Source organism: Acinonyx jubatus, chromosome E3 (assembly GCF_027475565.1).
Source record: "Acinonyx jubatus isolate Ajub_Pintada_27869175 chromosome E3, VMU_Ajub_asm_v1.0, whole genome shotgun sequence".
Taxonomy (NCBI): domain Eukaryota; kingdom Metazoa; phylum Chordata; class Mammalia; order Carnivora; family Felidae; genus Acinonyx; species Acinonyx jubatus.
Window position 1 is genome coordinate 18,774,417 of NC_069398.1, and position 24,106 is coordinate 18,798,522.

Sequence of the window (24,106 nt, forward strand, 5' to 3'; positions counted from 1 at the left end):
AGTTCTCTTAGGCTACTCACTCCCAGCTCAGACCCAGATCCTGTGTATTCTCATTCAGTGTCTGAATTAGATGTACAGCTCCTGATCTCCTCCTCAACTTCCCCACTTTTCATTTGGCCCAAGCTACCTGAGCACTTTCCCTTTTCCCCTCTTTGGAGTTTTCCTCCCCTCCCAGAATCCAGGAATAAGGCTCCTCCCTGGGCCTAGACCCCCATGGTAACCTTATAAGGTGAGACAGCTGTCCACTGAAGTAGGGAGGGGCCAGTGCAGGAGGCCGAGGGCAGCTGCTAAGTCTAGGGTGGCTCCTTCTCTCTTCTTAGAGACAACAGGTGGCTGGGCCCCAGTGCCCAGAAAAGAAAATGTCTTAGAGGCATTGGCATGAGGCTGGAGGAGGGAGACGGAGGAGGCATCTTCCTCAGGACACTGGGTCCTAAAGGAAGCAGATGAAGGAGGAGATGGGTGTCCTCGCCAATCGTGGCCTCCTGGGGTTTCCTCAGCCACCAGGAGAGGGCACCTCAAAGTCATACAGTCAGCCAAACTTGTTCTTGCCCAGAATGGAGAAAGGGGCCACTGGCCAACCCAGCCCCCCCGGCGGAGGTGACCAAGTAGCAGTCCTCTTGGGGTCTTTGACTCCCCTCCGCTCGGTTCCAACTTTCATAATAGGACCCAAAGAAATGATTACAGACTCACATTCCATTATGTTCTCCTGTTTCAAACCTTTCCAAGGCTGCCAAGTTCTCAACCCTCAGCCTGGCATGGAAGCCCCTCCAGTCTCTGGTCTCCAGCCCCTTGCACCCTCTGCTCAAGCCCCATTACCATTCTGGCAACCTGATCTTTCACTTCTCCAGGCCTTTGCCCGTCTGTGCTCTCTGCTTAGCACACCTGCCCCTCCACTTCCACCTGACCCACTTCTCCTGGCCTTCATAAAGTCATCCCCATACTCCCAGACACGGCTGCTATGCTCTCTACTTCTGTACTCCTGACCAAATGCTGTGAATCATTCTCTGCATTTATCCTGTCTCCACAGCTAGACTCTAAGTCCACCAAGACAGGGCCTAACTATTCATTGTAATGATTATATTTCACTAAACTGTTCCCAAATGGTGTTCATATCCACAAGTTCTGTGGGATGGGAATTAATACCCATTTTATAGAGGGTGGAAACAAGACCCAGGGAGTTGAAGCACGAAGCCCAAACTCACAGAGCAGGCTTTCTGTCTAGTCTCTAGCCCCTGGTCATTCTATGCTTGGCGTTTTTTTTTCTTGAAACACCCTCCCCTCCACCATGAAGGGGAGGTAGAAGACTTTCCTATTCTCCAGCTTTCCCAGACAGCTGTCTCCCTTTCAACTCTGCCACTACCCCACAGGCATACATACACTTGACTGTGAACTCCACAATGGGAGTTGAGGGATTGTGCTTGCCAAAATGCACCCATGAAGCACAGCCCAGTGCCTGGCACAGTGTAAGTGCTCAATAATTTTACTGGGTTTAAATCTGGAGGGGTGCCTGGCTGGCTCAGTTGGTAGAGCATGCGACTCTTGATCTCTGGGTTAAATTTGAGCCCAACATCGGGTGTAGAGATTACTTAAAAATAAAAAATATATATATTTAAAAAAATAAGTAAAACCATAAAAAATTAATTTCAAAATAAGGAATGTTTCAAAAGTAAATAAATAAATCTGGACCCACCCACTCAGGGGTACAGGGGCCTGGTTCATCTCTCCCCCAGTACTGTCCCTCAGGTTGGGTCCTCTCTGAACTCTGGCACATTCCAGCCCGCTTTTGGGAAAGAGAACATCCCTTTCTGCCCAGGTCCCAGTGAGACATGCATCCCAAGACCCACTCCCTCCTCCCTCCCTGGGCTCCAGCTGCTGCTTGGCCCTCCAAGAAAGGAGAGGCCCTCAGCTGGGCTATTTTGGTATCTGGGGTGGGCACCGAAAGGGCTAAGGTTACCTTGGAATGTTGAGGGCTCCCTGGGGCAGGACTATATAACCCCAGAGGGACTGCCCCAGGCTGACTCTGCTCCTTTCCAGCCAGAGCCACTGCCTTGCCCCCAGGAGACCGAAGACATGGTGAGTGAGAATCCCCCAGACCCCTCAGACCTCAGGGCATCTTCACTTTTGAAAAGAACATAGCCGATTCCCAGTCCAGTAAGAGAAAAAAAGATGAATCCTCCCTTTCTTGGCATTACTAATGGGGATCGTACAGAATGATGGCTTAAAGGACCCAACCAAGGATAATCTGCCCAGACTCTCCACTCACAGACCTGTCCCTCTGAAAGCATCCTCTGCACCTTTCTGCACTCCCTCTTCCCCAAACCCTCTGGGACCAGCCAGGCAAGAAGTCCAACTCCCACTTTATAAATGAGGAAGTAGAGGTTCAGACAGGGTGAATGAGTAGGTTAGGTCACACAACAAGTCTGGGACTCAGAGGAGACAGGCTCAGGGCACAGAGAAGGGGACTTGTTGAGAAGTCCCACTTGTTTGGTAGGATGAAGGACAGGAATTTAGGGATACAGATTTAAGCAAGTCCCCTCAGCAGAGGTCATAAGGAAGGGGAAGCCTAGAGCCAGAACAGTTGCTTTAGAAAAATGACCCAAAGAACCCTGAATCTAATCCACTGCCTCCAGAAAGGAGTAGGGATTGGCCCATAGACCCCTTTGCCCATCCCTCACCCCCCAGGCACCCAAGAAGGCCAGGAGAAGGGCGGCAGCAGAGGGCGGAAGCTCCAGTGTCTTCTCCATGTTTGACCAGACTCAGATCCAAGAGTTCAAGGAGGTGAGAGGAGAAGGGAGACTGAAGGCTGACCAAAGGCACCCCCTGCTGTTCCTCCCCCCTCCTACCCCTCCCTGGAATGTGCACCTGTTTGGGGGGGGGGAGGGGAAGGGTTTAGAATTCCTTGCTCCCCTCCCTGCTTGGCATGTAAGAAGACAGCTGGCTGGGGGCCAGAATCTGATCTGCCTGGGATAGGGATGCTGAAGCCCGGCCATAAGGGACCTAACCCCTCCCTGCCCCTACCTTGCGCAGGCCTTCACGGTAATTGACCAGAACCGTGATGGCATTATCGACAAGGAAGATCTGCGGGACACCTTCGCAGCCATGGGTGAGCCCCTTATCCCACCCATAAAGACTCAAGACTGAGGAAGTACTGGGAATATGGAAGCCTTGGGTTTCAGCCCTGCTAGCCCCACCTTGGGCCTCAGCCTGCCCAGGCAAAAAGTGGGTGGGATGATCTGAAATTATGGGAAGGATCAACCCTTGGCCCCAGGACCCCACTCCAGCTCCCCCCACCCTGCTCCAGGGCGCCTCAATGTGAAGAATGAGGAGCTAGATGCCATGATGAAGGAAGCCAGTGGTCCCATCAACTTCACCGTCTTCCTGACCATGTTTGGAGAGAAGCTTAAAGGTGAATGAAGTGTCTTGGGTCTAAGCCCCCAACCGCTCCTCCCCAGACCTTTCAAGGACAGACCGTTCAGGGACTCTTCCGCTTCACATGCCCTCTGACCCTGCAGGTGCTGATCCTGAGGACGTGATCACTGGAGCCTTCAAGGTCCTGGATCATGAGGGGAAGGGCACCATCAAGAAGCAGTTGTAAGTGACCCTCTCCAGCTGCTCACACACAGAAAGCCTCCTTAAATTCTTACCAAGGGTTAGGTATAAGGGAGGGAATAAGGGAAAAATTAGAACTGTGGAAATGGGCAATAGGAGTACATTTTGATAGCACATTCGGGAGGGGAAGAGCAAAAGCAGGGAGGCCAGACTGGGAGACCAGTGAGGGATCTACAGTGACTTCGGTTTTGAAGATGATACCAGGAATGACAACAAGGATGAGGTGGGAGGGAGTGGAAAGGAACCACGAAGCCCAGTCTCAACTCCCCATATGTCACCTCTCTCCAGCCTGGAGGAGCTGCTTACCACGCAGTGCGACCGCTTCTCCCCGGAAGAGGTGAGTTGGGGAGGGGCCCGGGAGACGCAGAGGGAGGGGTGAGGGGAGCGTACGCAACCGGTAGAAGACGCCCCTGAATCTTTTCCCAGATCAGGAACATGTGGGCAGCGTTCCCCCCAGACGTGGGAGGCAATGTAGACTACAAGAACATCTGCTACGTCATCACGCATGGCGACGCCAAGGACCAGGAGTAGGGGACCCTCTTAGGCTTCTGCTGGCCAATGCCTCCTGCCAGTCCGACCCCCCACCCCGACTCCTAATAAAACTCAACTGGTCTTTGTTTATTAGCTGCGGCGCCTTCGGTGCATTTGTGGGAAAGGGGCTCAGGTGGGATGCCCGGCTGAAACACTGCCTGGCACCAAGGCAGCTCCCAACAAATGAATGAGTAAAGAGTGGCCCGGAGGCCTGGGTGGGGCGGTTTCACCCGCTACTTATTCCCGCTGGGAAAGCGAAGACGCGAGTGGCTTCAGGGAAACTTTTTATTGAAGTCACAACTTGGGGGAAGAGGAGCGGAGATGGGAGTCAGGGGGCGGGGTGGGAAGCGCGGGGCGGGGAGGGGCGGGGCCAAAGTCGGAGCTACAAACTCTGGCATTGCGGGAACCTGTTAGCCCGAGAACCCAGCGCCGGGGCGGACTTCTCAGTTTGGGGCTCTGGGATTAAGCGCCCGGCAGCCAGAGGCTCGGGGATTGGACAAAAGACGGACTGAAGGCGGAGCCGAGGTAAAGCAGGGCCGGGGCGGGGGCCTCAGAGTGCGTCCGACTGCTCGCCCTGAGTCTGGCTCTGCTGCATCTGGGCCTGCATCTTCTCCAGCATCTCCTGCATGCGGCGCAGCTGCGCGGGGCAAGATTGCAGGCGGTGGGACCGGGCGAGGCCAGAAAGGGACTTCGCAGAGGACTTGGGTTCTTGGTCGGGGAGGGGGGGTGGGAAGCGAGGTACTTGCTCACCTCTTCATCTTTCTCGCGGATCAACTTCTCGGTCTCGGCCAGAGGCAGCATGGGCAGCGGGATCTCTGTAGCGCTCTGGCGGGAAAGCTTACTAGAGGGCGGGGGGGTGGGGGGGAGGACAGGGAATCAAGGACGGGACCCTTGGTTGTGGGTCACAGCCGCGAGGCAGGGCGTGGGGCGAGGTTGGGGTCTAGGAGGCGGGGCCTTGTCCTTCCAATGCCGTCAGCAAAGTGGGTGGGGAAAGATTCTGGGGGATCGGTCTGGATGGTGAAGGCGGGGTCCGGGGTAGTGAGGGCCGGGCCTTGGGAGCATCTAGGACTGAGCTCGGGCTCTCACCTGCGGCTGGCTCGATCACGCGCCCCAGGCCGGGCCAGGCTTTGTAGGCAGCTGGCCCGGTAGCCCTCATAGAGAATATCGTGGGTCACCTCCTTCAGGTCCTGTAGGTGTGTCTGCACCAGCATCCGTCGCAGGTTCAGGAAATCGCAGTGATGTGGGTTCTCCACTGAGGGGCGGACCGGCGAGCGTCAGGGAGCTTTTTGGCCGGGTCAAGTCTGCCCGGAGTCCTGCCCCCACTCTAGGTGAGGGTCTGCAGTCCAAGGACCCCTCTTTTGATTCTTAAGATCCCCGGGAGATCGTCCCAACTTCATATGTTGGGTGCTGTTAACTCAGAGGCGTTCTGGGCTCCCTGTTGGCCTCAGAACGCGTGCCCCACCTTACTCACCCTCCACAGTACCCCAGGAGTAGCGGCGTCCCCTCACTGGACGGGTCCCACCGTCCCTCACTACCTCGCAGGAACCGACGACTGCGAAAGGGATGCTTTCCTGGAGGGCAGAAGTCAGGGAATCACCGTTGGCCCCTCCTCGCCAGAAACCTCTTTGTCAGCTTCCACCAACACCTCCTCCTCCCCTGCTTCTCTGCCCCTTCCTCCTTTTGCCTCTGCACCTTCATCTCTGCATCCTGCCTCTTGAAGTCTTCATCCTCATCAGAGTCACAATCGGGAAACTGGTAGATGTTGATCTCCTCCTCCTTCAACTGGTCCCGGATCTGGGAGCAGACACAGAGAGAAACACAGAGGCTGTGAGCAGCAGACATTGCCTGGTGGGAGACAGTGAGATACAGGTCCCAGGTGGTCAGAGACAGAGAGAAAGACATGAAAGACAGAGATGGTGAGAGATGGACATATAGGATACCCCAAACCAAAATCTCAAAGGGGTTCCTGGCTGGCTCAGTCCGTGGAGCATGTGACTCTTGATCTTGGGGATTGTGAGTTTCAGCCCCATGTAGAGATTACTTAAGTCATTGGAGTGGGGGTCATTATCCTGGGGCTGGAGGGCTATCAAGAGTGATCATATCTTTGCTGTCACTCTCAGGCCTTAGCAAAGCATCCAGCCCAGGGGTTCCATTCTGAGCCTCCAGAGACACAGCTCCTTCAGTCAGCTTACTCCCCATCTTCCTCAGGAATTTTCTCCCACAGACTAGCCTGACACATCATGCTTCCAAAAGGCTAGCCCAAGATCAACGAAGTCAAAGCTGAGTTCAGGTTTGATGGCGACTTTTGGTTTCATGTAGGGCCAAAGGTCAGAGGTCACCAGACCTACCCTCTGCTTGAGGGCCTGGGTTTCCTTAGGCATCAGGGCATCTGCTTTGGCAATGACTGGGATGATGTTGACCTTTTCGTGCACTGCCCGGAGAAAGGCCACATCTAGGGGACGGAGCCTGCACCGAGGGATTTGGTCAGGGTTCAGTCTTAAGCCACTGAGACCCTCCCCCACCCCTCCCCAAACACCCCAGCCCCCCAGGGTATCCCCCCAGACCCTCGGCCAAAGGGTGAGATGAAGTAGAGGCAGCAGTGGACACGGGAGTCCTGAATGTTCTTCCGGTTCAGGCCACTCTCATCCCTAAGATACTGCTCAAATTGCTCCTCAATAAAGCGCACTACAGGCAGCCAGCTAGGGTATGGGAGGAGAGAGTACAGTCAGAGATGAGGGGCCACAGCATAGGGAAGGGGCCAAGGCTAGCCAGGACTTGGGGGGGGGGAGGGGGGCTTGTTTCTTTGGCTCCAACTAAAGACATCAGAGGAGATTGGCAGGGTGTCAGGAAACACTGGGCACTTTGGCTGCATGGACACCAGAAACAGACCCCACCTTTTGGGGAGGGCAAGGGCAGAGCAGACCAGCCCTGTAACTGATCCCTTAGTCTTCATAGAGTAGCCATACCGGGAAGCTTAGCCCCCGCTCCTTCCCCTGCTCCTCACCAGTCTGAGCAATCCACTGAGTCCCCAAAGCCAGGTGTGTCCACCAGGGTCAGCTTCACCTTTATACCCCCCTCCTCGATCTCCACGCCCCGGCGCTCAATGGTCAGCGTTTGTGTCAAGCGAGCTGTGAGGACAGAGAGAGGACAGGGAGGACAGGGAGCTGGGTAGGGGCCTGAGACAGGACTGATCTCCATTCTCAGAATCACAGTTGCCCCCAGCCATTTTTCAGGGGAGTCTCAAGAAAGCAGCGAGCTGCCTGAGTCCCCCAGAAAGTCATGGGAGACCCAGATGAAAAGAAAGAGAGTGCAGCCTGGGGATGGGAGAGACAGAGAACCTGGAGAGGACGGGAGGATCTTACCACTGGCCTCTGGCAGGTGCCGGTCCTCATAGAGATTGGTGAGAAACAGGCTGTTGATGAGGGTGGATTTTCCCAGGCCTGACTCCCCTGTAGACAGGACAGGTCCTCCTGGTCAGGTGAGGAGACAGCCAGAGTGGCTTGAGGACCCCCTCCCCCCACCGGTCCCCTATACAAAACCCATCAGACCTGCCACCATGAGTGTGAAGTCAAAGCCTTTCTTGACGGACTTGCGGTGCAGCTGGTTGGGGAGGGCGGCGAAACCCACATACTCCTTGTCCTGTTGGTGGGGGGTAGACAGTATGAGGCTGCTGGGGGCAGCAGGAAGGGCCCTCCGGTATAACCTGACCTCAGGAGCGAGAAGTCAGCCTACTGTGGGTTGGTAGGATCTGGCTACTCTGGGGGCTGGGGGCTGAAGGCAGAGATGCCTGTATTCCTGGGCATAAGGACTCACCATGGTCCTGCTAGCTGTCGCTGCACCTGCTGTCTCTCCCCACTTCCTCTGGTGAGGCAGGAAGTTGAGTGTGGCAAAAAAAAAAAAAGGGGGGGGGGCGGGCAATGTAGGAAGCTGAGATGCTCAAACTGGGCCGGAGAGGTGGGGAAAGCCAAGACCAAGAATACCTGGAGTTCTCACTTACGGGATCCCTTTGGCAACCCCCCCCCACCCCCCACCATGGGAAGCTTCAACCCCTCGGTTCTCTACACACCTTTTTCCCAAGCCCCCACTGTAGCCCCATCACCCTGGTGGGAGGTGGGTGTAGGCAGAGAGGAAGGAAGCAAGTTAGTATCTCTAGTAAGTGAGATGAAGGCTTTGACTGGGATGGTTAAAATTTTTTAAAGTTCCCACGGTCTACGTGGACCAAAAGTCATAACAAGGTTAGAGGTGGGAGGGGCCATCAATTTTCCTTACCAGCTCCACTGATTCTTAAAAGGACTTCAAGTCTTTGGACACCCCTGGCAGAGATACCTTACTTTAGAATCCTGGCCAAGGCACTCACCTGCTCTAGCCCCTTCAGGGGCTTCCCAGTGGCCTCAGAATTAAGTCTGAGTTCTGGCCTGGTAGTCAGAGCCTTCCACATCTGGACTCATCACCCCTTCTCTCACTTGCCCTTGGAGAGTGCCCACATCCTTTGTTCTGCCCACATTGAGTTTTTTCTTCTGGTACTCTTGATCTTTCAAGGGTTTGATTCAAAGATCTTCCTCTAAGAAATCTTGTGCAACTACCCCAGGCAGAGTCATTTTCCCTCCTCCAGACCCTAACACCTTTCACAAGCCTCTCCAATGCTCTCATTTGTTTATCTGGCTATCTTTTCTACTGGCTGAGCTTTCTGAGGGCAGGGACCATGTTCTCTTCATTTCTATGTCTTCGGTGTCTTGCACAGGGCCTGGCACAGAGAAGGTGCCAATAAATAATATACTCGATGAATGAGTGCGTAAAATAACAAGTGAATGAAGTTGGTCAGGGCCAAAGGCTGGGAGGCTGCGGAACATATAAAAGGAGCCTTGCTTTGGAGGCAGAAAGAACTCTGCAAACCTCAGTTCTACCACTTACTACGTGACCTGGGCAAGTCATTTGACTTCTCTAAACTCCATTTTCCTCATGGTAAAATGAAATACATGCATTTCCACTTAGTTATCAGGACTCAAGCAGTTTCAGATGACATGTGCTTTGGACTCAATCAGCTACATACACAAACCCTGGCGTTAGACTTTACGAAGTGAGTGACCTCTCTGAGCCTTTACAGATGATCCCCTTCCTATGGCCTATTGGGCCCTGCTTGATCTGGATCCTGTCTACTGCTCCAACCTCATTTTCTTTTCCCATTCCTTGTGGTTCTATTTATTACTTCCCTGTTAACCCCTGTTGCAAACTCAACTGTGTCCCCCCGACCCCAAAATCATGTGATGGAGCCCTAACCCGCAATGTGATTGTATTTGGAGATAGGGCCTTTAAGAAGGTAATTGAGGTTAAATGAAGTCGTAAGGGACTTCAATCCAGTAATAGGTCTGGGGTCCTTATAAGAAAAGACACCTGTGATCTCTGCGCAGGCCCAGAGGAGGGGCCATGTGACCATGTGAGGACACAGAAGGTGGCTCTCTGCGACCCAAGGAAACCAGAAATCAACCTCGCCAGAAACCAACTCTGCTAGCACCTTGATGTTGGACTTCCGGTCTCCAGAACTATGAGAAAGTTGATGTCTTTTGTTTAAGATTCCTAGTCCGTGGTATTCTGTTATGGCAGCTGAAGCAGACTAAGGTAGCCTCATAGCTCACTCCTATCCCTCGCCCTAAGGCAACCACCCTAATGTGCTTTGTGTGTAATTTTTTGCTTTGTATACATTTTGAAAAATGTGTAGTATGCAGTGCATGTTGACGCAAACGGTTATATATCTATGAATATGTATTTGTTAACTTTTTCATTCATCACTATTTAAAAAAAAATTTTTTTTTTACTTTTTTGTTTAACATTTATTTATTTTTGAGACAGAGAGAGACAGAGCATGAACAAGGGAGGGTCAGAGAGAGAGGGAGACACAGAATCCGAAACAGGCTCCAGGCTCTGAGCTCTCAGCACAGAGCCCGGGGCTTGAACTCACGGACCGTGAGATCATGACCTGAGCTGAAGTCAGACGCTTAACCGACTGAGCCACCCAGGCATCCCAAGACAGAGTAAAAATTTTTAAAGTTTTGTTTTCATAATCCCTACATCCAACATGGGGCTCGAACCCATGACCCCAAGATCAAGACTCGCACGCTCTTCTGACTGAGCCGGCCAGGCGCCCCCATTCAGCATTATTTTTTAAGATTCATCCATGTTGCCATGTGTCTATCTTACCCTTACTTCACACTCATTTCTATTACTGTCCCCTTCATGTAACCTTGGAGAAAACCTCTCTGAGCTTTACTTTCTTTATCTATCAGATAGGATTGGAATCTCCTGCCACACAAAACTCCAATGTTGTGCGACAGTCCTAGGATTATGGAGACATTGTGATTAAGAAATGTGTGATCGTGGCCATCTGACTTTAACTTCTCTGTGACTTAGTTTCTTTATCTGTTAAATGTTAATAATTCTACCTCTTAGGGTCACAGTGGGGATTCTATGGCCTAATCCACATTAAGCTCTTAGTTGCGTACCCAGCATATGAGATGAGCTCACGCAGAATGCTAGTTATTGCTAGCATAACTCGAGCCGAGGGGTGTGACATGTCATCATCTCAAATCTGCTCCTTGCTGAGGATCCAGACAGTGAATCAGTCAGGGTTTCGGCCCTCTGGGGAGACAGAGACAGCCACAAGTAAGTGTGTCACAGAGCACTGGTGCTAAAAATGTAGTGTAACAAGAAGATAAACAGAGTACTTTGAGAAGCCAAGGGAAGGGCTAATTATACCCCTCCTCATGCCACCACAGCTCTTCCTCCAGCGTTTGTTATCTCCCCGAGCAGCCTTAAGGTCTTAATTAAAACTCTGAGCTCCTGCCCGCTGGTCTCCACAAGTGCAGTTGACCCTTGAACAACACGGGTTTAAACTGTGCAGGGCCATCTATATGCAGATTTTTTTCTTTCTTTTTTTTTTTTTTTTTAGTGTTTATTCATCCTTGAGAGAGAGAGAGAGAACACAAGCAGCGGAGGGGCAGAGAGAGGAGACAGAATCCCAAGCAGGCTCCAGGCTCTGAGCTATCAGCACAGAGACCCATGTGGGGCTCGAACCCACGAAGCATGAGATCATGACGCTAGCCAACGTCAGACGCCCAACCGACTGAGCCACTTAGGTGCCCCTATGAAGATTTTTTTTTTCTCAATAAATACAGTACAGTACTATAAAGGTATTTTCTCTTATGATTTTCTTTTTTCTTTTTTTATTTTGAAGAGAGAAAGAGAGCATGTGGGGGTGAGGGAGGGGGCAGAGGGAAAGAGAGAGAATCCCAAGCAGACTCTATGCCCAGCGTGGAGTGTGATGGGGGGCTTGATCTCACGACCTCGGGATCATGACCTGAGCCAATATCGAGTCAGAAGCTCAACCGACTGAGCCACCCAGGAGCCCCTCTTAAGCTTTTCTTAATAATATTTTCTTTTCTCCAACTTACTTTATTGTAAAAACACAGTATATATACACAATATGGGTTAACTGTTTATCTTGTTGAGGCTTCTGGTCAACAGTATTTCATTAGTAGTTAAGTTTTGGAGAAGTCAAAAGTTGTACGTGCATTTTCAAACTGTGCAGAAGGTTGGCGTCCCTAATCCCTGCATTGTTCAAGGGTCAATTGAATATCCACTTGGTTTCCAGGACCTTCCTATCAGAAATAATTGGCCTCCTTCTCTTTACACCTTCCACCCCCTTGCATCTGCCCTGGGTTCAAACTGATCAGGTCTTCCCTGAGTTATTGAAGAGCCTTTAAGAAAATAACATGTATATTCATTTATTTGCTGTATAATCAACACATTCTTACAGAAAAAATAGAAAATGCAAATGGAATAGAAATGTGTGCATCTAGGGGCACCTGAGTGGCTCAGTTGGTTAAGCATCCAACTTTGGTTCAGGTTATGATCTCACAGTTTTTGAGTTGCAGCCCAGCGTTGGGCTCTGTGCTGACAGCTCAGAGCCTGAAGCCTGCTTCGGATTCTGTGTCCCCCTCTCTCTACTGCTCATTTGCTCTCTCTCAAAAGTAAACATTTAAAAACAATTTTTAAAATGATATATACATCCAGTATCACTACCATGGTATAACCCTATTTTGATGTTTATCCTTCTAGATTCTCTCCTAGCTCTATAAATGTGAATAAACATATTTACAAAACTAGGATCATACTATAACTTTGTTTGGAATCCTGTTTTTGTCACTTCATATGTTTTGTACACTGTTCTATAGTGAATACACATCTATATATTATTTTTTGACATGTTCATTTATTTATTTATTAAAAAAAATTTTTTTTAACATTTATTTATTTTTGAGACAGAGAGAGACAGAGCATGAACGGGGGAGGGGCAGAGAGAGAGGGAGACACAGAATCAGAAGCAGGCTCCAGGCTCTGAGCCATCAGCCCAGAGCCCGACGCGGGGCTCGAACTCACGGACCGCGAGATCGTGACCTGAGCCGAAGTCGAACGCTCAACCGACTGAGCCACCCAGGCGCCCCTGTTCATTTATTTTTAGGAAAATGACATTTAACAATTTGATAAGAGTGCTTTTTTTAAAGTTGTTATTTTAATTCCACTCAGTTAACACACAGTGCTATATTACTTTCAGGTGTACATTATAATGATTCAACAGTTCTACACATCACCCAGTGCTCATCACGACAGGTGCACTCCTTCATCCCCATCACCTATTTAGTCAATCTCTCCACCCTCCTCCCCTCTGGTAATCCCATCAATTTGTTCTCCATAATTAAGAGTCTGTTTCTTGGTTTGTCTCTTCCCCCTCCCACCCCCGCTTTGTTAATTTGTTTCCTAAATTCCACATGTGAGTCAAATCATATAGTATTTATCTTTTTCTGATTGACTTACTTCATTTAGCATCATATTCTAGCTCCATTCATGTCATTGCAAATGGCAAGATTTCATTCTTTTTTATACTTGAATAACATTCCATTGCATATACATATCACATCTTTATCCATTCATCAGTTGATGGACATTTGGGCTCTTTCCATAGTTTGGCTATTGTTGATAATGCTGCTATAAACACTGGGGTGCATATATCCCTTTGAATTAGTGTTTTTTTAATTCTTTGAGTAAATACCCAGTAGTGCGATTGCAGCATCATATTTCTATTTTTAACTTTTTGAGGAAACTCCATTTTTTTGTTTCCCACAGTGGCTGCACCCGTTTGGATTCCCACCAACAGTGCACAGGAACTCCTTTTTCCCTATATCTTAGCCTACACCTGTTGTTTCTTGTGTTGTTGATTTTAAACTTTTTTTTCTTTTAAGTTTATTTTTGAGAGAGAGAGAGTGAGCAGGGGAGAGGCAGAAGAAAAGGGAGAGAATCCTAAGCAGGCTCCACACTGTCAGTGTGGAGCCTGATGCAGGGCTCAAACTCACAAACTTCAAGATTATTACCTGAGCCAAAATCAAGAGTCAGATGCTTAACCGACTGAGCCACCCAGGTGCCTCTGATTTTAGACATTGACAGGTGTGAGGTGAAATCTCATTGTAGTTTTGATTTGCATTTCCCTGATGATCAGTGGTGTTGAACATCTTTTCATGTGTCTATTCATAGATATTTGGCATTTAGATTGATTCCCATCCTCCCAGTGATAAACAATGCTGAAATGGGTTGGGCCTGTTTGTGGTGCCATCATTGTGTACTTGTCCCATTTCCTTAGGGGAAGGGGAATTACTGAATCAAAGGAAGTCATGTATCTAAGGCATTTGTGCATATTAACAAATTGTCCTGCAGAAAAGGCTCTCAGTTTGTCTAGTATAGAGATGACATGAATTACTAGTGACATAATATTCATTAACATGCTTATTATTCAAACAAATGTGTCCAGCCATTCATGTTATAAGGTTTGGGGCCTGTTCAGAGAAAGGAAGATCCTGTCTTGACATTCCTACGGGCAATATATGGTGGACAGTTTTCTCATTTAATTATCTAGATTCGTTCTTTTTCATCTTGCCATCAAACCTGCATAGCTACCTAAGGCCCCACCTGGTGACCCTAGAAGGGCTTCTGTATCTTTAGACCGGAGTTCAGGTTCGGACTTAGTGACTCCAGGCTTTCTCTTCTCAAAGTCAAAGCTAGCTCCAAGAGTGAGTATGGTGTGTGGGCTGGCCGCCTTTCAGGGGAGGGTTCCTCCGAGAGGGGCTAGCTCTTTGCCATTTGGTACCCTCTTACCTCTGTTTGCCGGTACAAGTGCCTGACACATGGGGGACCCCCAGGAAATGTTTGTGGAGCAAATGAATAAACATACCACTCTAGCTTCCACTGCTTTCCTATTATGTAAACTCATGACATCGTGACACATTAAAACAGAACTATTCTCTATTTTCCTCTTTGAGGGTAGGTCTTAGCCATCTTTGGATCTCAAGCTTCTAGCACATAGTAGGTTTTCGATTAGTGTGTAGGCAACTGTTGATGTGGGGACACCTCTCTTCATTCAGCCCCCACCTCAGCCAGCTCTGGACTTTGTCGAAATCTTAGTTCTGTCAGGATTAGCTCAAAAATGCCACCTTCTTTCTTGGTTACTCTAGCCAAAAGAGTAAAAGCTGATATTTTTTGGCTCAGTGTTTTATACATATTACACATATTAATCCTCAACCATTCAAATTTGGTATTATCATCCCCATTTTACAGTTTAGGAAACAGAACTAATTTCCGCAGTGTCAAACAGTAGTTAAGTGACAAGGTCAGGAATCAGACTGCATAAATGGCCTTAAAGACAGAGTCCACAGCCACTAAACTCTACAGAAGGTATCTCTCTGCACTACATTCCTATTATATTTTGTTCGTCAGATTGGTATAGATCTGTCTCATCGTCGCCACATCTCCATATTCTACTGGATCAAGAGCTCCCTGGAGAGTTTCTTTGTAAGTCCAGGGAGTAGACAGTGTCTAGATATTGGTTCGTGATGCTTAAGTATGTACTGATTGATTTGTGGTCCTAGTTTCTGTGTCTAATACCCATGAATAGGAGGCATCGAGAACCATGCAGACTCACTCCCAATTTAGAATTCTTCCTGCTCTCGCACAGTATCTTGAACTGGTCCATGTAACTCACACCCTTACAATTCTTTTTCATGGTTTGTGTACTTGCCCCTTAAAACTGGTAGCATCCAAGGATATATCTTACATGTCTTTCACCTCCTTATCCCAAACTCTTGGCTTAGCACTGAGGTGCTAATAAATTGTGAATTGATATACAAACCTCTGTCACCCCTCACTTATCAGATAATAAACACTTCCAAGCACTCCCCCCTTCCCCAAAGGCAAGCTTGCTGAGTACAGATACTGGGGATCACGCCCCAGGGTCCACTGGAACGGCCCACCAAGCTGGGAACGATAGTTTAATGTTTCAGCCTCTCCCTGGGTGTGGCCTTTGTAGGGTTGTCGACCTGTCCCGAGTCTCCCTGTGGCCTATTTCTTTGTGTCTCTATCTCTTTGTCTCTGCCAGTTTCTCTGTCTTTTGTTTCTCTGCCTCTGGGCCTGTTTTCTCTGCAGATTCCCTTCCTTTTCTTATAGCTCTTCCGACTGTGCTCCAATGATTTCATCTATCTCTTATGTTTCTACATCTCTTTGTCTCTGGAGGCCAATCTTTTGCTCCTGTATTTTTGGTTCGCCGCTCTCTCGGTCTCTCTCGGCTTTTGCGTTCTGACTGGGGGTTCTTAGGTTACGACTTTGTGTCTGGCTCAGGGTCTCCGCCCCGGGCCTGATTTCAAAGGCTGACTCTCCCCAGCATTTCCCAGGCGTCTGCCTCTAGCCTCAAGCTGCTGCTCAGGCTTCGGTCTCCCCCAGCCCAGCCCCCATCCCCACCCCACCCCACCCCCGGCCCCAGGCCTCTCGGACCCGCCGCGCTTTGTTTCCTGTGTCTGGGCGCCCCGCCCCCGCCCCGTCTGGGGTCTCCGCCGCCCTTTGTTTGCCTGGGTCTCTCCCCCACCCTTTTCCCTGGGTCAGTCTTCGATCTCTCTTTGTCTCTCCGGGCCAGGGTGGCTGGCGCAGTCGGCCAGCCCCGGGGGTCGGCGCAGGTGGCCCGACACAGCGACAATTAGGAAGAGTCTTCGGCCCTCATCACCCGGCTCCGGCCCAGGAGGTACACGGTTAATACCACCGAGTTCGGGCAACTGTCCTCGGCTTAGAGTAGCCCTCTCCGCGGCACGCGGCCTTCCGCCGGCCACCGAGCGCCGACAGACGCGGGCGGCCTCCACAGGCTTGCAGCTCCTCCCAGTTCCTAGAGCGGCTTGGTGCGGCCTGGCGCTTCCGCTTCCCGTCCCCGCCCCCGGCGCCCGCCCCCGGGACGCCTGGGTCCGAGCCCCCTCCCCATTTGGCGCGGAGCCCGCATACCCCGGCCGCCGGCGGCTCCGGCAGCGAAACCCCGCCAAGGAGCTCGTGAGGGCGCCGGTGTGGCACAGCCAGAGGCGGCTGGGAGGAGAAGGGGGCGCTGCGGGCCGGAAGGAGCAGCAGGTGCAGGGACGGCCGGCGGCGCGGGCGGGGGTCACCGGGAGCCGCACCCCGCACCTCGGACCCGGCCGCTGCCCGGTGCCCGCGCTGGCCGGCAGAGGGCAGCGACAGGGTGCCGCGGGCCGCACATGGCTGTGTGACCGTGGGATTGTGTCTGTCCCCTTGCTCAGGGCGGCGTGCGGGCGATGGAGCGCGCGGTGGAGCCCTGGGGCCCGGATCTCCAGGGCGCAGAGGAGAGGGAGCAGCTGAGAGGCGCCCGCACAGGTGAGGGCCGGGGCAGTGCCCCGCCACGGGCAGGTAAAGGCTGGGTGGGGACTCCGGTGCCGGGCTGTGTCTGGCCGAAGCCCAGAAAAATCGGACGTGAACTGTGCTTCCAGGGGGAGGGGGAGGGGAGCAAAAACCGAGGGAGGGAGCCAACGTTTCTGAGCACCTACTGTGCGTCAGGCCGTGAAGGGGCATCATCGCAAGGACTCTCCCCACTCCTGGAGACTCATCAGCAGCCTCACAGCCTCTGCCCTACTTCAGGCCTCGTTCTGTCTCGTCTTGACAATTGCAAAAACCTCCCCACAGCCCTTTCTCTTCAGTGATGCACTCAGCAGCCACATTGATCCAAGTCCAGATGTAATCCTGTTTGCCTTCTCAAAAACCTTCCCTAGTTCCCTTCTGCCTGCTAATTAAAAGCCTTAATGTAGTGTTCGATCTAGGCCTTACATGCCTAGTCTAGTCCCAACATCCCTTTCCAGCTTTATCTTCCATTCCTCTCCATGGTTTACTCTTTTCTGTGCTGTGAAAGCTTCGCCCTATCTCCTTATTTCCTCTTTCTCTTGTGACCGCAGTTTTTCTGAGCCCATAATTATAATTATTTGTGCTTGATCTTACCTCTCCTAAGCATTTTGAGGGACAGGTGTGGGTCTGGGTCCTCTCAGGTATATGCAAGATAATTGAAGTAATACATTACACAATGGGCTAATATAAGAAGATATAATAGAAATAGTAAATAGTAGGTGTTCTATATAGAGACAGTATAATGTAGTGGTTAACACAGGCCTGGAAATCAGACAGACCCGAGTGAGAAACATGGCTTTAATACTTCCTAACCCCATCGCTGCTTGGCCTTTTGGCCAAGTGTAGTATCTGTTCTTACCAGCGTGATGCTTTATAACCTTAAGCAAGTGGCTTAAGTTCTTGGAATCTCCATGTCTGTAAAATGGGAGTAGTAGTAGCATTGTATCATAGGATTGTTTGCAAGGATTCAGTGATGGGTAGTTCAGTGACCGGCACGTATTAAGGGCACGTTGACAGGAAGTTACCATTGTTGATGAGAGGCAGCAATAATAAGTATTTCAGAAGTTCAGAGGAGAGAGGGAGAGACATCCTTGTGACTACAGATCACCAAGGAAGCCTTCCTGGGGAAGGTGCCATCAAAGATAGGAGCTGAGCCAAAGGGCAGGGTCTACTACTCCCTTTTGTCTCCCCAGGTTTAGGGAGTGAGAATGTGGAGATTTCTCAGCCGGATGAGTTTGAACATCCCCCCCAGGAGGATGACTTGGGGTTCAAGGAAGAGGAAGATCCGGCTCCAGGTCATGAAGTAGGAAATGCCTCTCTCAAACCTGAAGGCATCCAGACCTGGGATGACTTGTGGGTCCAGAGAGAGGGACCGGGAAAACCTCAGGCTCAGGACAGAGGTCCCCGGCTCCTGGGAGAGCCACGCTGGGGCCAGGCTAGCGATCGGGCTGCCGTGTGTGGTGAGTGTGGCAAGAGCTTTCGGCAGATGTCAGATCTGGTGAAACACCAGCGGACCCACACAGGGGAGAAACCCTACAAGTGTGGGGTCTGCGGCAAGGGCTTTGGGGATAGCTCTGCCCGTATCAAACACCAGCGAACTCATAGTGGTGAAAAGCCCTACAGAGCCCGACCACCAGCCCAGGGTCCCCCAAAGATTCCTCGGTCCAGGATCCCGGCTGGTGAGCGCCCCACTATCTGCGGTGAATGTGGCAAGAGCTTCCGGCAGAGTTCTGACCTGGTGAAACACCAGCGGACACACACGGGTGAGAAGCCCTACAAATGTGGCATCTGCGGCAAGGGCTTTGGTGACAGTTCTGCTCGTATAAAGCACCAGCGGACACACCGGGGGGAGCAGCCACCCCAGCCCGTGGTGCCCAGACGGCAGCCTTCTCGAGCAGCCACGGCAGCCCCACAGGGACCCAAGGCCCAGGACAAGCCATATATCTGCACCGATTGTGGCAAAAGATTTGTGCTCAGCTGCAGCCTTCTGAGCCACCAGCGCAGTCACCTGGGGCCCAAACCTTTTGGCTGTGATGTGTGTGGAAAGGAGTTTGCCCGGGGCTCAGACCTGGTGAAGCACCTGCGGGTGCACACAGGAGAGAAGCCCTACCTGTGCCCTGAGTGTGGCAAGGGCTTTGCCGACAGCTCTGCCCGGGTCAAACACCTCCGCACCCACAGTGGGGAGAGGCCTCATGCCTGTCCGGAATGTGACCGCACCTTCAGCCTCAGCTCCACCCTCCTCCGCCACCGCCTCACTCACATGGAGCCCCAGGACTTCAGCTTCCCAGGCTACCCTTTGGCCCCCCTGATCCCCAGCCCACCCCCCAGCTCAAGCCCACCCCCACCTCCTCTTGGCACAAGCCCCCCACTGACACCTCGAAGCCCTTCACACTCAGGTGATGGGCCTTTTGGCCTGCCTGGCTTGGAGCCAGAGCCCGGGGGCCCACAGGCTGGGGAGCCACCCCCACCACTGGCAGGTGACAAGCCCCACAAGTGCCCTGAGTGTGGCAAGGGCTTCCGCCGAAGCTCGGACCTGGTGAAACACCATCGTGTGCACACAGGGGAGAAACCCTACCTCTGCCCTGAATGCGGCAAGGGTTTTGCTGACAGCTCGGCCCGAGTCAAGCACCTCCGCACCCACCGAGGTGAACGGGCTCGGCCACCACCACCATCCACTCTCCTGAGGCCACATAACCCCCCTGGCCCAGCACCCATGGCCCCTCGACCCCGAGTCCGAGCCCAGCCCTCTGGACCCAGCCAGCCCCATGTGTGTGGCTTCTGTGGGAAGGAGTTTCCCCGGAGCTCAGATCTGGTCAAACATAGGCGAACACACACTGGGGAGAAGCCATATAAGTGTGCAGAGTGTGGCAAAGGTTTTGGTGACAGTTCTGCCCGAATCAAGCACCAGCGTGGGCACTTGGTCCTGAGGCCCTTTGGGACAGGGGATGGTCGGGCAAGGCCCCTCAAAGAGGAGCCGCCAACAGGACTGGAATGATGGGGTCCAGGGAAGGTGGAGGCCCAGGAGACCAAAGGGAGGGTATCGGCTGCTTAAGCAGAGAAGAAAGGGCCGGGGAGGTGGTGGGAGGGAGAAGAAGGGGAAGAAATGGGAGAAAGGAGTGAATAGATAGAAATAGAGATTGGAGACAATGACCTTGAAGCTCAGGAAACTGTCCTGGCTGGGCTCAGTCAGGATCTTGACAGTGTGGTCTATACCCCCAGCTTCTAGAACACTGCCTTGTACTCTGAATAGTGTAGGCACTCAATAAGTACTTGCTGAATGAATAAACTGGCCTTAGCCTGCTGCCTCTTAACCTGTTAAGGATTGCTCCTACCCAGCCTTGCCCTTAGGAGACCAGCACCCTGGCCAGCACCAAACAGGGTTTGACCTGTGTTTACAACAGTGAGACTTCAGGAGTTTGGGGTGGTAGAGAGGCAGGAGCATCTTGAACCTTCTGATGGGGAGAGTGTTGCTGTGTGGACTCCAGTACGCAGGCTCAGGCCCCTGGACATGGCCTTAGCCAGGAAGGGTGCTCTTGGACAGCCCAGACCCATCTGCCCTGGAGAACCCCAACCTGCCCTGACACCTGGACACTGGCAGAATAGACCAGAGACAGCAGAAGGAGCACTCCTACACTCGATGCCAAGCCCAGGTCCTGGTGGACGTCAGCAGAGACAAACTGGCTGGGAGAAGGGCAGGACTGGAGTGAGGAGAGGCCAGGGAAGCTCCAAGGCAGGACAGCCACATTTCCATGTATCTCCTTGCCAATAAACTTTCTTGTCTGAAGCTTGGACTCTGTGCTTGTGTGTGTGCGCAGGGTGAGGGGTGGAAAAGATGTCAAAGCCCCACCACAGGTGAAGCCATGTGTAACCCTGTGAGGGTCTCTTGTCTTCTTTGAGCCCAGCAAATGAAGTTGGAATAGTCTGCCGCTATCTAGGTGTGACATCTGGTTGAAAAAACAGCCACCAGGTTTGTCAGCTGATGCTCCTGACTGACTTCTGGCTGTCCACGGGCGCCACCTACACCACAACGTCGAGCGCGGCCCCTAAAAGAAAAACTCGGCGCCACAGGGCGGGCTGGGGTGGGGGTGAGCGGTCCGTGAGCGCCGTTGCTATGGCGACAGGTACCCGGGGAAAGGTGGCCTTCCGTCTAGTACAGGCACAGAAGTCCCCGACACTGATGCTGGGCCTACTGGGAAACCCCACCTCCCTGAAGCCCTTTTTTATTTATCGGCAAACAGGTCGTTTGACTGCATAGTCCAAAGAGAGGGCAAAGGGGATGCCTCTTTAGTCCCTGGAAAAAAAACAACCTTATATTCTCAGCGACCCATGCGTCATTAGGAGCAGGACTACAATTCCTAGCTTTTTCCGAGGAGGGCGCCAATGGGGAGGAAAAGAGGAACTGACCTGATTGGCCAGGGACAAAGAAGACGAGGGCAGTTAACCCATCTGAGAAATGAAGTACAAGACCTCTTAGCAACTTCGCGAGTTGGGCGTCTCCGCTATTCTGCGTGGGGGGAATGGTCCCCGGATAGACGCTCTCGCGAGATCGTAACCATCCGCCGGGCTTCCCTAGAAACCAACGAAAGCTTGCTAGAGCGCCCTTCCTCCGGGTCTTCCCACTTCTGCCAAGTTGTTAAATACACTCTCGAAACCCTAGAATGCTGCATTCAAGCCTGGGGTTCTTGGAGACTTCGGTCCTTAAGTGCACACACACCCACAGACCTGAATGGAGGTCTCCGGGGGCGTTTGGAAGATCGCCCCTGCTGGGTTCCGTGTTTCCCCTCCCAACCAGTCGACCTCCAAGCCAGCCTCCAGCGAACTTTGTAAAATTACATCTGACTGTGTCGCTCCCCTATTAAAAACCCTGCCGTGTTTCCACATTTCTCTGTAAAACGTAACTCCTTGGCATTCAAGTTGGCATTCAAGGTCTTCCATTTGTGTGGTTTCCGCCCTGTGCCTCTCAAATATTGCTCCGTTTACATGGAATGCTCATCCCCATCCCCACTCCCTCCCCCTTGTTAACCTCTCCAAGTCAGAACACTTCAAGCATTACTTTCCCCCACAAGCCTTCCCTGAACCTCCAGCCTGGGTTAGAATCTACTTATTCTCAATACTTAACACCTGCAGAACTTCTTGAGGCTAATTAGTCACTCAACAGCATTACCTACTGTGTGCTGGGTATGGGGGATAGGAGGATGAATAAGACAAAGTCTCTGCCCTCGGTTTCTATGCAGAAGATGGACGTTGGCCAAATAATTCCAAGTGTAGTAAGGACTCTACAGGAAGCAAACACACAGAAGAGAATCCTGCCCGATTCAAAGGCCTCGCCAAAGAAGTGGCAACTAGAAGCTAAGAAAAGGAGTGGGGGATAGGATAGGAGCTGGAGTCTTCTAGGCAGGAAGAAGAGTATGCACCAAGTCTTTGGGCACCCAAGAATTGAAGTAAAGTTCTAGTGAGTCTGAAGGCAAATAGTGAAATGGAGAGGGGTGAGGTGTAAGATGAAGCCTTTTCCAAATTCAACTTTCTACCCCACCCTCCCCCACCCCCGCCCCGACCTAACAGCAGCCTGGCACACAATAGGCCTCACTGAATACTTCGGTGAACGGTGTCCTTGAAACATGATGGGCCCTTCATAGGAGTTTACAATCCCATAAACTGCTACTTCCTTGTCAATATGGCAAACTCCCACTCATCTTTGAAGGTCCTTCACATTTTTCTCTTCAGCGAGGGCTGCACCCAATAACCACTCCCTTCCAAGGGGGTTATTCAGTTATTCACTCATCTTACTATGCTGCCGGAACACTTATATACCTATTGTTTTCCCTTTCATATATGTATATGTATACGTATTCATATATATATATCACAATCTTTTTTTACTAGACTCTAAGATTCTCAAGCACAGAAACTAGATCTGAGTCCTGGTATATGCTTGTACACATTTGTAGAGCAAATGGACAGAAGCCCTCTTTTTCCTTTTTCGCAAGCATCTATTCCAAAGCCTTCCCACAGCAGGAGACCCTGCCAGTGGTGACTTTCACTGTTCCCAGTGGAGTCTCCTCACTGACTGAATCAGGGTAAGCAGGCCTTGCCTTTTGCTAGAAGTGGGGTTCCAGCCATAACCTGGCCCCTCCCTACCTCTTCTCCATCACTCATGTTAGATTTACCCTTTTGCTAACTCACTTGGCTCCAGTCACATAAACCTCTTTCTGTTCCTCAGATATGCCAAGCTTATTCTCACCTTAGGCCTCTACAGTTCTGTCTTGAACACTTTTCCTCCAGATTTTCAAATGGCTAATCCTTTCTCCCCATTCAAGATTCATCTCAAGTATTATTTCCTCAGAGATGCTCCCCCTATCCACATGAAAGAAACCCCCAATCACAGCCACACTCTCTACTAAATTATCTTGTTGACTTACTTGCTTACCATTTTTACACTCTTAAAAGCTCCATAGCAGCCAAGATTTTTGTCCGTTTTGTTCACTACTACATTTCCAATACCCAGAATGGTGCCAGGCATGTAATAGAGCCCAAGAAATACTTGATAAGAGAATGAACACAACCAAAGTGGGTCTTGGTGATCTTGAGTGTGAGTATCCAGGCACACTTTCTCTGAGGAAGAACAAAAGTTTACCAGATGAAATCCCAACTTCCAAATTATGCCCTGGCCTCTGAAGACTGAGACTCAGGTTTGAGTCCTAGCTCTGCCACCAGCTTCCCCACATAACTTCATTTCTGAAAGATAATTTGGTGAAATCGAAAGGACGTGAGCTTCGGAATCTGGTACTTACCAGCTATGTGACTTTGAGTAAATCATTTAAGTTCTCTAAGCTTTTGTTCTTTCGTTTGTCAGAGGGAGACATTATTATTGATTCCCACTGGACTGATATATAAAGAGACATAAGGATTATAAGCAATTACTGAATGTTAGTTCTCTTTTCTTTCCTTTCTGAATCTTAGTTCCCCCGTTCGTAGAATGGGAGAATTAAGTATCTTTTTCAGAAGTGGGACATACAGCTCTTCATACAAAATATCTTAGTTTTTAAAATTTTTATTTATTTTTGTATGTAGGCTTCACACCCAGCAGAGAGCTTGAATCGAGACCTTGAGAAGCTGAGATCAAGAGTTGGAGGCCTAACCAACTGAGCCACCCAGGTGCCCCCATAAAATATCTCAATTCTTAAATGTGGCAAATTAAAAT

The 24,106-nt window shown here is 51.0% G+C and overlaps 3 protein-coding genes across 6 annotated transcripts; 2 read left to right on the top strand and 1 right to left on the bottom strand.

Moving 5' to 3' along the window:
• The first annotated feature begins 2,009 nt into the window (after positions 1–2,009).
• On the top strand, positions 2,010–4,233 carry MYL11 (myosin light chain 11). The gene is made up of 7 exons (XM_015065465.3): positions 2,010–2,073; positions 2,683–2,778; positions 3,028–3,103; positions 3,302–3,406; positions 3,513–3,591; positions 3,898–3,946; positions 4,036–4,233. Exons 1-7 carry the CDS (start codon positions 2,071–2,073, stop codon positions 4,138–4,140), a joined length of 513 nt encoding a protein of 170 aa, XP_014920951.2. The 5' UTR covers positions 2,010–2,070; the 3' UTR covers positions 4,141–4,233.
• A 178-nt stretch (positions 4,234–4,411) lies between these two features.
• Positions 4,412–8,593, bottom strand: SEPTIN1 (septin 1). 2 transcript variants are annotated; one of them, XM_027051627.2, is made up of 12 exons: positions 8,498–8,593; positions 7,954–8,001; positions 7,689–7,779; positions 7,503–7,589; positions 7,145–7,268; positions 6,705–6,839; positions 6,489–6,606; positions 5,833–5,934; positions 5,612–5,711; positions 5,227–5,392; positions 4,891–4,981; positions 4,412–4,777 (listed from the first exon to the last, which is right to left on the bottom strand). In XM_027051627.2, exons 1-12 carry the CDS (start codon positions 8,576–8,578, stop codon positions 4,691–4,693), a joined length of 1,230 nt encoding a protein of 409 aa, XP_026907428.1. In that variant the 5' UTR covers positions 8,579–8,593; the 3' UTR covers positions 4,412–4,690. The 2 variants fall into 2 exon arrangements, with proteins under 2 accessions (XP_026907428.1, XP_026907429.1); XM_027051628.2 differs by lacking the exon at positions 8,498–8,593 and adding an exon at positions 8,207–8,251.
• On the top strand, positions 4,508–20,210 carry ZNF48 (zinc finger protein 48). Of its 3 annotated transcripts, none has more exons than XM_027051625.2 (3): positions 4,508–4,665; positions 16,791–16,884; positions 18,099–20,210. In XM_027051625.2, the coding sequence occupies exons 2-3, from the start codon at positions 16,806–16,808 to the stop codon at positions 19,898–19,900; spliced, it is 1,881 nt and encodes a 626-aa protein (XP_026907426.2). In that variant the 5' UTR covers positions 4,508–4,665; positions 16,791–16,805; the 3' UTR covers positions 19,901–20,210. The 3 variants fall into 3 exon arrangements, with proteins under 3 accessions (XP_026907426.2, XP_026907427.2, XP_026907424.2); XM_027051626.2 differs by lacking the exon at positions 4,508–4,665 and adding an exon at positions 13,382–16,252; XM_027051623.2 differs by lacking the exon at positions 4,508–4,665 and adding an exon at positions 16,314–16,623.
• Positions 20,211–24,106: the final 3,896 nt, after the last annotated feature.

Bases quoted from the DNA above. Each gene is read 5' to 3' on its own strand.
- MYL11 (XM_015065465.3), top strand. The intron at 3,104-3,301 runs GTGAGCCCCTTA...ACCCTGCTCCAG, and splicing joins GGACACCTTCGCAGCCATGG to GGCGCCTCAATGTGAAGAAT. The intron at 3,947-4,035 runs GTGAGTTGGGGA...ATCTTTTCCCAG, and splicing joins ACCGCTTCTCCCCGGAAGAG to ATCAGGAACATGTGGGCAGC.
- SEPTIN1 (XM_027051627.2), bottom strand. From the start codon at position 8,578: ATGTGGAAGGCTCTGACTACCAGGCCAGAACTCAGACTTAATTCTGAG. The intron at 8,002-8,497 runs GTGAGTGCCTTG...CTGCCTCACCAG, and splicing joins CCCTGAAGGGGCTAGAGCAG to AGGAAGTGGGGAGAGACAGC. The intron at 7,780-7,953 runs GTGAGTCCTTAT...CCCCACCAACAG, and splicing joins CGACAGCTAGCAGGACCATG to GACAAGGAGTATGTGGGTTT.
- ZNF48 (XM_027051625.2), top strand. From the start codon at position 16,806: ATGGAGCGCGCGGTGGAGCCCTGGGGCCCGGATCTCCAGGGCGCAGAG. The intron at 16,885-18,098 runs GTGAGGGCCGGG...TTGTCTCCCCAG, and splicing joins GCTGAGAGGCGCCCGCACAG to GTTTAGGGAGTGAGAATGTG.